At 40.1% G+C, this 12,941-nt stretch overlaps 1 protein-coding gene across 6 annotated transcripts in view; it reads left to right on the forward strand.

Annotated features, from left to right (window-relative positions):
• PDSS1 (decaprenyl diphosphate synthase subunit 1) overlaps positions 1-12,941 on the forward strand; it is a 47,105-nt gene that overhangs the window by 21,780 nt on the left and 12,384 nt on the right. Inside the window, exon 8 of one of the 6 annotated variants that reach the window (XM_059911994.1) lies at positions 1,412-1,477. The exons of the other annotated variants lie outside the window; for them this stretch is intronic. Within the exon in view, the coding sequence (XP_059767977.1) occupies positions 1,412-1,449 (38 nt within the window). The 3' untranslated portion in view covers positions 1,450-1,477. Of the gene's footprint in view, positions 1-1,411; positions 1,478-12,941 lie in introns of those variants that run through there. 6 annotated transcript variants of the gene reach the window in all.

Here is a 12,941-nt window from a genome sequence, read left to right on the forward strand (position 1 = left end):
TTGCGGTGAGCAGGGGCTACTCTTTGTTGTGGTGCACGGGCTTCTCACTGTGGTGGCTTCTCTTGTTGTGGAGCACGGGCTCTAAGCGTGCAGGCTTCAGTAGTTGTGGCATGCGGGCTCGGTAGTTGTGGCTTGTAGGCTCTAGAGCGCAGGCCCAGTAGTTGTGGCGCATGGGCTTAGCTGGTCTGCGGCATGTGGGATCTTCCTGGACCAGGGATCAAACCTGTGTCCCCTGCGTTGGCAGGCAGATTCTTAACCACTGTGCCACCAGAGAAGTCCCTAAATGGTATAACATTTTGAACAACTTATCGTAAATAGTTTCTCTCGTGATTATCACACGCAATGTTTCTTATGTTTTACGTATAAAAAGTAATGAAGTGCTGTGTTCTTAAGTATAATACTGACCTGGGAGAAAATATATAACTATCAGATTGTACTAGTGTTCTATATACTTTTTTTATGAGTAGTAGATCCTCCCAATTATATGATATATAAACAAGCCATTTTCCTTCCGAGTATAAATTGAGTGTGAACCATAACTTTTTTAACCCCTTGCTTTCTCTTTGGCCTTCCCTCTACTCTTCGCATAGTTTTTCTTTTTAAAAATCAGTTAGTATTATCCTTAATCTGTAGACTAAACTGTGGTATTCACTGCTAGCCCATGAATGAGAGACAATTCTCTCCATAGAATTGTTCATCTGACTGTCTCTCAGCCTAGCAGGTATAAATGAGATGAAAACTGGGCAAGTAAGAGTCCCTTGTAATTAAAGCAACAAGAAAGGAAGACTTCTAAGGGCCAAATGTCAATTGCTGTCGTGATACATAATTAACATAATTACGTAATAATTATACCATAATTACAGTTAAAGAGAGCTTTTTCTCAGGCCTCTCAGGTGAAAAAGTCCTTTGCCAATAGTGCCTCTATTTGGAAAAGTGTCAAGAAATGTGTAATTGTGAGCCAGAAAAGAATGAGGGCAACATTTCTTCCTAAAAAGACCTAAGTGAAACCCTAAGGAATGTGAATTATGTAGAACATGCTGGCCACAATCTCAGCCATTTTTGTCTTTTTATTGGAAGAGCATTTTCTTTTCTTTTTTTTTTTTATTATTTCCAAGAAATTGCGAGTGTAGTTTTCTAAAAAAAGAGAGACAGACAACAATATGATAGACACTAGAATGCTAAATAAAAGAATAACTGATTTAAAATGGGGGCCGGAAAGGCTGTGACCTTAATTCTTCGTTGGATTTTGATGCCAAAATCTCCATGAAGATGGAGACCCATCCTCATAAGGCACATTACTGTGTTAGGGGAAGCTCAGTAACAACTTCACAGGCCTGAGGCTGCAGTTAGAAGCACTAGCAGTTAGTGGGGCTGTTGGAACTGGAAAACCTGAGGGTCATTGTCCACACAGGCCCAGGGCAGCAGCGCGGCACTGGAGCCAGAATATGAACTAGTGCACTCGGTGATCGAATCCTACAGGGGCCCGCAGAAGTGGAGCCACATCATCTCGGAAAGACGTAATTCACTGTCCGCTGCTTAGGAAGCCAAAGACAGGATAGCACGTGTATTCGCTTATAAAGAGGACCTCATCCTTCACAGATTAGCAAGTTGAAAGTGGACTTGCATATTAATATGGCCCGAACCTCGTTAAAAATGAAATGTTTTATACTGTCCACTAGGAGGCATGCTGGCATCACCCCAGAACTACCCACTTTTCATGCGATTTATTCCTAAGCTCCAGAGCTATTGGAATAATAAAACAGAATCTTAATGTGAGCTCTCTGAATAAAAGTTTCTATATTTAAGTGCCTATGGGTAGAGATGTTCCAGAGGTGTTACATATTCAGAAATGCTATTTTTGTGCAGTCTTGGTACTTAAAACGCAAAGACGTGAGCTCTGAAAGAACGCATGCAAAGCAAATTAGGGATGTCAAAAGGAAGGAGTAAGGAGAATTTAAACATCAGAATCATTACAGAAGAACTAATGGAATTCCAAGATGTTATGGGAATTTGAAGGAAACTTAATAGCTTATAATTCATTGTCCTAAGAGCTATTTAATGGAAAATAGTATTAAGTTTAAGAGAGGGCTGTTTAGGATTGCTTTGGGACACTGATTGATGTTAAAAATAGAAGTAATCTTAAAAGATGATTGGCTCCTTGTTTCTACACATAGTCATGCAAAATATGTTGTGTAGCTTACCAGTGAACACTATGCCTCGTTCCCCAGAAAATCTGATGGGAATGAGACCAGAGGGGTCTGGTGGCCCATCTGGTGTTACTCAGTCAGACAGTAGCTGAGCTGGGATTTGAACCCAGAACTGGGTATGATAATCCTGCAGATTCATGTATTTTTCTCATTTCTTTCTGAATTTCTGTTCTCTCGAGTGCTGCATGTGGCCTGGAATCAATTCACTGTCTTCCTGTTACCCCATTTTCGAAGCTACAGAGGGCCACCACAGAATTTTGGTTTGTGGGTCATATCTGCTGAACACCTATTTTTTGGTTATGATATTCTTATCTAATCTACAAATAGACCTTATTCAAATTTTAACAGTTGTTGTAATATTGTTATATCAGTAACAAATGGGAAAATTTTTTTCTGGCCCAGGATCTCATGTGGCATTTAGTTGTCAAGAATCTTTTTTTTTTTTTTAAATTGAAGTATAGTTCATTTGTAGTATAGTTGTGTTAGTTTCAGGTGTACAGCAAAGTGATTCAGTAATATCTGTATCAGATTATTTCCACCATAGTTTATTATAAGATATTGAATGTAATTCCCTGTGCTATACAGTAAATCCTGTTGCTCATCTGTTTTACTTATAGTAGTTTGTGTCTGTTAATCCCATACTCCTAATTTATCCCTGCACCCTATGGTAAACATAAGTTTGTTTTCTATATCTGTGAGTCTGTTTCTGTTTTGTACATAGATTGATTTGTATTGATTTTTACGTTTCACATATGAGCGATATCATATAATATTTGTCTTTCTCTGACTTACTTCACTTAGTATAATATTCTCTAGGTCCATCCATGTTGCTGCAAATGGCAATATTTCATTCTTTTTCGTGGCTGAGTAATATTCCATTGTATATATATACACCACATTTTCTTAAACTGATCGTCTCTTGATGGGCACTTGGGTTGCTTCCATGTCTTGGCTATTGTAATAGTGCTGCTGTGAACATTGGGGTGCATGTATCTTTTTGAAATAGAGTTTTCATCTTTTCTGGATATACGCCCAGGAGTGGGATTGCTGGATCATATGGTAGCTCTATTTTTAGTTTTTTAAGGAACCTCCGTACTGTTTCCCTAGTGGCCTCACCAATTTACATTCCCACCAACAGTTCCCTTTTCTCCACACCCTCTCCAGCATTTATTTGTAGACTTTTTGTTGATAGCCATTCTGACCAGTGTGAGGTGATACCTCATTGTGGTTTTGATTTGCATTTCTCTAATAATTAGTGATGTTGAGCATCTTTTCATGTGCCTGTTGGTGATCTCTGTGTCTTCTTTGGAGAAATGTCTATTTAGGTCTTCTGCTCATTTTTTGATTGGGTTGTTTGTTTTTTTGATACTGAGTTGTATGAGCTCTTTGTATATTTTGGATATTAACCCCTTAATGGTCACATCATTTGCAGATATTTTCTCCCAGTCCATAGGTTGGTTGTCTTTTCTTTTTGTTGATGATTTCCCTTACAGTACTGTGCAAAAACTGTTAAGTTTGATTAAGTCTCATTTGTTTACTTTTGCTTTTATTTCTTTTGCCTTGGGAGACTCATCTAAGAAAATATTGCTGTGATTTATGTCTAAGAATTTTTTGCCTATGTTCTAGGAGTTTTATGGTGTCATGTCTTATATTTAGGTCTTTAAACTATTTTGAGTTTATTTTTGTATATGGTGTGAGGGAGTGTTCTAATTTCATTGATATACATGTAGCTGTCCAGCTTTCTCATCACCATTTGTTGAAGAGACTATCTTTTCTCCATTGTACATTCTTGCTTCCTTTGTTGTAGATCAACTGACCATAGATGTGTGCGTTTATTTCTGGGTTCTCTATCCTGTTCCATTGATCTATCTGTTTTTGTGCCAATACCATGTTGCTTTGCTACTGTAGCTTTGTAGTAGTATTGTCAGAAGTCTGGAAGGGTTATGCCTCCAGCTTTGTTCTTTTTCCTCAGGATTGCTTTGGCAGTTCTGGGTCTTTTGTGGTTCCATGTAAATCTTAGGATTAGTTGTTCCAGTTCTGTGAAAAATGTCATGGATATTTTGATAGGGATTATATTATATTTGTAGATTGCTTTGGGTAGTATGGCCATTTTAACAATATTAATTTTTTCAATTCGAGACTGGGATATGGTTCCATTTCTTTGAATCATCTTCAGTTTCCTTTATCAATGTTTTATAGTTTTCAACATATTGATTTTTCACCTCCTTGGTTAAGTTTGTTCCTAAGTTGGTTTTGGGTTTTTTTTTTTTTTTTTTTTCTTTTTGATGTGATTTTAAATGAGTTTTTCTTTTGTTTTGTTCTGTTTTGTTTTGTTTTTTTTACTTTTTCTGATATTTCATTGTTAGTGTAAAGAAATGCAACAGATTTCTTTTTATTAATCTTGTATCCTGCTGAATTCATTTATTAGTTCTAATAGTTTTTATGTAGAGTCTTTAGCATTCTCTATATAGAGTATCATGTCATCTGCAAATAGAGACAGTTTTACCTCTTCTCTTCCAATTTGGATACCTTTTTTTTTTTTTTTTTTCTTGCCTGATTGCTGTGGCTAGGACTTCCAATACTATGTTGAAAAGAAGTGGTGAGAGTGGGCATCCTTGTCAAGTTCCTGAATTTAGTGGGAAGGCTTGCAGCTTTTCACCATTGATCATTATGTTGGCTGTGGGTTTGATGTAAATGGCTTTCATTATGTTTAGATATGTTTCCTCTATATCCAGTTGGTGAGAGTTTTTAATCATAAATGGATGTTGAGTTTTATCAAATGCTTTTTCTGCATTTATTGAGGTGATCATGTGGTTTTTGTCTTTCCTTTTGTTAATGTGATGTATCACATTGATTGATTTGCATGTGTTGAACCATCCTTGCAACCCTGGAATGAATCCAACTTGATCGTGGTATATAATCTTTTTTATGTATTATTGGATTTGGTTTGCTAATATTTGTTGAGGATTTTTGCATCTATATTCATCAGAGGTATTGGTCTGTAATTTTCTTTTTTTATTGTGTCTTTGCCTGGTTTTGGTGTGAGGGTGATGGTGGCTTCATAGAATGACTTTGGGAGTGTTCCCTTCTCTTTAGTATTTTGGAATAGTTTGAGAAGGATAGGTGTAAGTTCTTCTTTGTATGTTTGGTCGAATTCCTCAGTGAAGCAATCCAGTTCTTGACTTTTGTTTGCAGGGAGTTTTTTTTTACTACAGATTCTATTTCACTTCTAGTGATTGGACTGTTCAAATTATCTGTTTCGTCTTGACTTAGTTTTGGCAGGCTGTATGCTTCTAGAAACTTGTCTATTTCTTCTGGGTTGTCCAATTTGTTGGCATAACTGTTCATAGTATTTTCTTATGATTTTTAGTATTTCTGTGATATCGATTATTACTTCTCTTCTTTCATTTCTTATTTTGTTTATTTGGGTCCTCTTTTTTCTTCTTGGTGGTTCCTGGCTAGAGGCTTGTTGATATTGTTTATCTTTCAAAAAACCAGCTCATGGTTTTATTGATATTTTAAAAAAATTTATTTATTTATTTATTTATTTTTGGCTGCATTGGGTCTTCGTTGCTCTGCGGGCTTTCTCTAGTTGTGGCGAGCGGTGGCTACTCTTCATTGCGGTGCATGGACTTTTCATTATGGTGGCTTCACTTGTTGCGGAGCACAGACTCTAGGCACACGGGCTTCAATAGTTGTGGCATGCAGGCTCAGTAGTTGTGCCTCGCGGGCTCTAGAGCGCAGGCTCAGTAGTTCTGGAGCACAGGCTTAGTTGCTTCGTAGCATGTGGGATCTTCCAAGACCAGGGCTCGAACCCATGTCCCCTGCATTGGTAGGTGGATTCTTAACCACTGCGCCACCAGGGAAGTTCCTATTGATATTTTAATCTCTATTTTATTTTTTTTTCTCTGATCTTTATATTTCTTTTCTTCTGCTGACTTTGGAGTTTGTTCTTTTTCTAATTATTTTAGGTGGTAGTTTAGGTTGAGATTTTTCTTATTTCTTGAGGAAGGCCTGTATCATTATGAACTTCCCTCTAAGAACTGCTTTTGTTGCATCCTGTAGATTTTTGTAAGGTTGTGTTTTCATTTTTGTTTGTCTTGAGGTATTTTCCGATTTCCTCTTTGATTTCGTCATTGGCCCATTGGTTTTTCAGTAGCATGTTGTTTAGTCTCCATGTGTTCATTTTTTCCCCCCTTTTTCTTTCTGTGGTTGATTTCTAGTTTCATAACATTGTGGCCAGAAAAGATGCTTGAAATAATTTCTGTCCTCTTAAGTTTGTTGAGGCTTATCTTGTGTCCTAGTATGTGGTCTGTTCCTAGAGAATGTTCCATGCATGCTTGAGAAGAATGTGTATTCTGGGTTTTTTTAGATGCAGTGTCCTGTAGATATCAATTAAATTCAACTGGTCTATTGTGTGATTTAGGACCTCTGTTGCCTCATTGATTTTCTGTCTGGAAGATCTGTCCATTGATGTCATTGGGATGTTAAAGTCTCCTACTATTATTGTATTCCTGTCGATTTCTCCCTTTATGTCTGTTAGTGTTTGTTTTATGTATTTAGGTGCTCTTATATAGGGTGGATATATGTTAGCAACTGTAATATCCTCTTGTATTGATCCCTTTATCATTATATAATGTCCTTCTTTGTCTTTCTTTATGCACTTTGTTTTAAAGCCTGTTTTGTTTAATTTGAATATTGCTATGCCTTCTTTCTTGTCCTTCCCATTTGTATGAAATGTCTTTTTTCATCCCCTCATTTTGAATCTGTGTGTCTTTCGCCCTGAAGTGAGTCTCTTGTAGGCAGTATATTGTAGGTTTTTGGGTTTTTTTAAATCCATTCTGCCATTCTGTGTCTTGATTGGAGCATTTAGTCCATTGACATTTAAAGTAATTATTGACAAGTATGTATTTATTACCATTTTAAACCTTGTTTTCCAGTTGATTTTGTAGTTCTTGTTTGATAATTTCTTCTTTTTGTTTTTCCTTTTGTGGTTTCATGGTTTTCTTTTGTATTATGCTTGAGTTCCTTTCTTTTTTGGTTTTTGTGAATCTGTTGTATGTTTTTGATTTGTGGTTACCCTGGTGTTCAAGTATGTAGACTCATAGCAATATCTACTTAACTTTAGACTGATAGGTTCAAATACATTCTGAAAGATCTACATTTTTTTACTCCTGTCCCCCACATTTTGTGATTTTGATGTCCTATTTTACATCTTCATGTTCATCGTTTTGCTGTCAATTGTAGTTATAATCATTTTTACAAAATTTTTTGATTGTTTCTTAATCTATGTGCTGTCTTATTTAAGTGATCTTCAGTCCTTTTATATATTTGCCTTTCCTATTATGTTTTTCTCTTTCCTATAGATTCTTCTTTTCTATTTAGAGAAGGCTTTTCAATATTTCTTTTAGGGTAGGTTTAGTATTGATGAGCTCTTTTAGTTTTTGCTTGTCTGAAAAACTCATTCTCTCTCCTTCTATTCTGAATGATAATCTTGCTGATTAAAGTACCCTAGATTGTGGGTTTTCCCTCTCAGGACTTTGAATATATCATGTCACTCCCTTCTGGCCTGCAAAGATTCTGCAGAGAAATCAGCTGATAGCCTTATATGGGGGTTCCCTTGGAACTGACTCTGTTTTTCTCTTGCTGCCTTTAGAATTCTCTCTTTATCTTTAACTTTTGCCATTTTAATTGTTATATATTTTGTTGTAGGTCTGTTTGGGTTCATCTTGTTTGGGATTATTTGTGTTTCCTGTACGTGGCTATCTATTTCCTTCTTTAGGTTTGGGAAGTTTTCAGCCATAATTTTTTTTTTTTTTTTTTAGCCATAATTTTTTGAAATGCGTCTTTGGTCCCCTTCTCTCTCTCTTCTTCGGGAACCCCTATTATGCATAGGTTGGCACGCTTTATATTATCCCATAGGTCTCGTATGTTGCTTTCATTTTTTTTCATTTGTCTTTCTTTGTGCTGTTCTGATTGGGTGATATCCATTATTCTATCTTCCAGATCACATATTTGTTCTGCGTTATTTAGTCTGCTTCTAGATTGTATTTTATCTTGATAAATGATGTGTCTAATTTTGATTGGTCCCTCTTTACAGTTTCTAGTTCCTTGTTACAGTGATCTGCATTTCTTTCAATAGTTTTTCTTAACTCCTTTAGCATTTTTATTACCTCCTTTTTGAACTCAGGGTCTAGTAGACTGGTGAGCTCTGTTTTATTGGTTGTTTTTTCAGGGTATTTCTCTTGTTCTTTTGGGAGTAATTCCTCTGCTTTTCCAGTTTTACTTAACTTTCTCTGTTTCTACGAATTTAGGAGAATCAGTTTTCTACTGTGGTCTTCAAGGGGTGCTTTTATGTGGTAGTGTCCCTATGTAGACTGTGAGTCCAGTATTTTTTGTGTGAGGCCTGTTTTTGGTGTGGATGCCAGCCATGTCTTTCCTCAGAGTGTGCTGGCTATTATCCCCTTGATAAGGGGTGTGATTGGTGTTGTGGTGACCAGAGCCTGCACTGGAAGTTGGGCAGGGCCTCCTCTTTGCTCTGTGGCTGTCACAGCCCTGTCAGGGGCAGGGTCTGCTCCCCAGGTGTTGGAGTAGGTGCCCTAAGGGTTGGGTTCAATAAGGCTCTGTTGCCCTTGAGAGTGTGCTCTGTTCCAAAGGAGGTGAGTGCTGAAGCAAGTGAGGCCCATGTGGCCACCATGAAACTATGCGCCACCAGTGCAGGCATCTGCAGCTCTGCCCAGAAGCAGCCCAAGGTCATGTCCCTTTCTCTGTTATGTTTTTCCCAGACCTAGTGCTAGGCTGTGGTGTGGAGTGGGCTGGTGCTAAGGGCTGGGGCATTGTGGCTGCAGGTGGCTGTGCTGCTGCCTGGGACTTGGACTGCCTCTCCCAGGACCTTTCGGCCCCAGAACCGGCTCCAAGCTGCGGTGTGGGGCGGGCAAAACAGAGCATAGCTGCTGGGGAACGAATTGCTGCATACTCCTCCCCAGGGGCTGTCCGCCCAAGACGAGCATTTCTGTGGCATCACCCGGTGTGTGCACTAAGTCTGCATACCAAGTCCACCGCTGATGGACCCACCCCCGCTATGTGCATGCAGACAGTGGGCTCTGAGGTTTGGCCTGGACCACGCACCAGGCCCTCCCGGCTGTCTCCATGCAACTAGACCAAGTCCTCTCCCAGGGCCCGTCCACCCCTGTCCTCCTGAGATTCAGTGCCTAGCTGCTGTTTATGCTAGTAGCCCCGTCTGGCGTGTGTTTTGGACTGGGAAGTGCGGTGAGGTGGCAGGTGGCAGGTGGCAGTGCCCGTTTTGGCTGTGATTGCTCGTAAGCCCGCACACATGCACTCCTCACGAGCAGAGTCCAGGCCCCCCCAGCCCCTCTCTCTGTCCCAGTGGACCTCCCGGCAGACGGGGGTGCGCCCCAGGGTGAGGGCCTGCCTTTGTGGACCTCTCCTCCTTCACCATCCCTCCCAGGGGCACCAGTTTCATCCTGATGCCTTTTTTTTTCCGGCCTATGCAGTTACGTAGAGATCTTTTTTTGTAGCTTTGGTTGTATATGAAATCTTCTGCCAGTTTGCAGTTGGTTTTCTGTGAGAATTGTTCCACATGTCAGTGTATTTTTATGTGTTTGTGGGGGGAGGTGAGCTCCACGTCTTCCTGCTCTGCCATCTTGCTCCTCCCTCTGTCCTGAATCTTTAGTCTCTTCTAATCTGGAACAGTTTCTCAGTCTTTCTTTGTCCTTATATCACCTTGATATCTTGAAGAGTACAGACCAGTTATGTTGTTGAGCCCTTCAGGTTGGGTTTGTGTGGTATTTCTCAAGATGGGGTCCAAGGTTGTGAATTTGGGGCAGGCACACAACAGAAGCAGTGCTGTCCCTTCAGGTCATCACATGGGGAGGCCGGGTGCACCATGTCCCTTTGTCCTGTTACCGGTATGTTCATTTTGATCACTTGATCAAGGTCATGTCTACCAGGTTCTTCCATTTAAGTTTACTGTTTTTCCCTATTTGGGGGAGGTATTTTGAGGTTATGTAAATGGTTCTGTTTCATATCAAACTCTGACTGTGGTTTTAACATCTATTTGTGATTCTTTCCTGAAACAGTTGCCAAATGACGGTTTAATTCCATCATTTCTTCTGCACATCACTTCTACAGTAGACTTGGTGTTTTATTCTAAGGAAGAGCTTATCTATATGGACTCTTGGGTTCTATTTTAGTCTATGGATTATAACCATTACTGTTATTTTAATGCTCAGTTGTCCCATATTTGGGCAATGGGAAAGGCCCTTTAACCTGACTCCTGTGTCCTTTTAATCTGTCCCTGTCATTCTTTCAGTACTTCCTTAATTTCTGGCAGGAGATGTTCCAAGCTGGTCTTGTCCTCCCCAGTGCTGGGATCCATCATTTCTCCAAGGGGCGCTGGTTCCTTTTGGTGGAGAATGGTATTCAGAAACCAAGGCCTGGACACTGGGTATCATTGCTCCTAGGCCCTCCCAGTGGACAGAGCTAGGGAATTTGTGTGTGTATAATCTCTGTATGTGGATATGTGTATAGCTAGGTCTTTCTCTATCCATCTGTGTTTATTCAAACCCCTGAGGTACCATACTGTTATCATACTATAGGTTTCATGATTTATACCAACATTCTGTCTTCCCATATTTGTAACTTCCTTCCCCAAAAGTAAGAAACGTGGACCCCATTCTCCACAACATATTTACTTGCTCAGTCCTAGAATATACCATAGGGGTTAAAAATTGATGGCTCATATCTCTGTGAAAAAACCTAATAGTTCAGTATTTACAGTTCCTTTTGTCTTTAGCCTGAGGATAACATTGTCAAGGTTCTGTGTTCAAAATTGACCTTTCTCCCTGTCTCAGTGCAGTGGTTTTACTATTTGAAATATAGTTCGGTTCCTTTTTATTCCATTTTAGGGATTCCCCTCCATTCTGACTGATTTTGTGCTTTGGTTTCGAGGTGATCGTTGTTTCTAGCGTGTGAAGCATTAACGTGGCTCCGGAAGTCAAGTGTACAAGAGGTGACTGCCCGCTCATCCCTTTCACCCTGGCCCTACCCGATCCTTTCCACCCACCCTGTAAGTCACCAGTCTCCGTAGTGTCTGCTTCCTCCTTCCTGTGTTTCTTTTTACACAAATGAGCACATACATGTATGTTATTTCCCCTTTTTTCTTACAACAAAAATCAGTATTATACTCTACTGCTTTCTGTGTTGCTCTTGCACTTGATTTCTGCAGTTAACAATATACAATGGATGTCAGTCCATGCCGATTTGTAGACTCTTCCTCTTTTTAAACAGCTGCATCGTATCCCACCGTGTGGGCATGGCATGGTTTACTCAGCACTCCTATATACGGATGTCCCGATTTCTGATATGTTATAACTACAAATAACACTGCAGTGACTAAGCTTGTGCAGATGTATTTTTGTGTTGTTAGAGGTGTGCCTTTGGGCTCTGTTTTAAAGTAACGGTGTATGTGGTTTTGTTAGACTCTATCAAACGTCCCTCCATGAGGGCTGTGCGTATGCGTTTCCACCAGCAGTTTAGGGGCGGGTCTTGCCTGTTTCCCTACAGCCACACTAACTGAACGTGGCCTCAGACTTTAATATTTGACCGTCTGATAGATGAGAAATGGTATTACAGCGGGGTTTTAATTTACATCTCTCCTTTTGAGTGAAGTAGAACTCCTGTTAAGATGCTTAAGGGCCGTTTTTATGTCTTTAATTTTTGTGAATTGTCTACTCATGTCTTTTGCCCATTTTTCTAATGGGTGGTTGGTCTTTTTTCCCTCTCAGTTTTAAAGAGCTCTTTATATATTAAGAATATTAGCCCATTATCTGTGATAACTATGTTAAAAATGTTTTCTCACAATATTTTCCGTTGGTTTCTGACAACAACCTGTTTTGATATTTTTTATGTAATGGTGGAGCTCCAATAATCTCCATTATTTTCATTTATTTATTATTATTATTTTTTAAGTTTATTTATTTTGGCTGCGTTGGGTCTTCGTTGCTGTGCGCGGGCTTTTTCTAGTTGCAGCGAGCGGGGGTTACTCTTCATTGCGGTGCGCGGGCTTCTCATTGCAGTGGCTTCTCGTTGCGGAGCACAGGCTCTAGGCGCGCGGTCTTCAGTAGTTGTGGCTCGTGGGCTCTAGAGCGCAGGCTCAGTAGTTGTGGTACGTGGGCTCAGTAGTTGTGGTGCATGGGCTCTAGAGCACAGGCTCAGTAGTTATGGCGCACAGGCTTAGTTGCTCTGCGGCATGTGGGATCTTTCTGGACCAGGGATCAAACCCATGTCCCCTGCATTGGTGGTGGATTCTTAACTACTGCGCCACCAGGGAAGTCCCTCCATTATTTTTGATAAATAATACCACGGTACGTATATTAACTCTTACAGTGGTGTAAACACACCCTTTAAAGATAGAGATGCTTGATAAATGTCAAGTGCTGTGCCCCTGCCAGTGTAAACAGGACTTTCTGACCTTTTTGAGGCAAGGCGTAGGAGAGTCTCCTGAAAGGTGTGGACCTTCCCCCAAAAGACGCACGTGTGCACCACGTGGCCTGGCTGCGGGCCTGCTTCAGGCAGAACAGTTAGCTGAGCTCCGCTTTCTTTTACCTAATCACTCTTTGTTCTCCACCCTCCTCCAGAAAGATGTGAGGCACCTCTGTGATGCTGAGGACAGAAGCCTTCATTTCCATCAGCACACCTCTTTTCCCTTTTGGG

The sequence above is a fragment of the Balaenoptera ricei genome, chromosome 2 (assembly GCF_028023285.1).
Source record: "Balaenoptera ricei isolate mBalRic1 chromosome 2, mBalRic1.hap2, whole genome shotgun sequence".
NCBI lineage: Eukaryota > Metazoa > Chordata > Mammalia > Artiodactyla > Balaenopteridae > Balaenoptera > Balaenoptera ricei.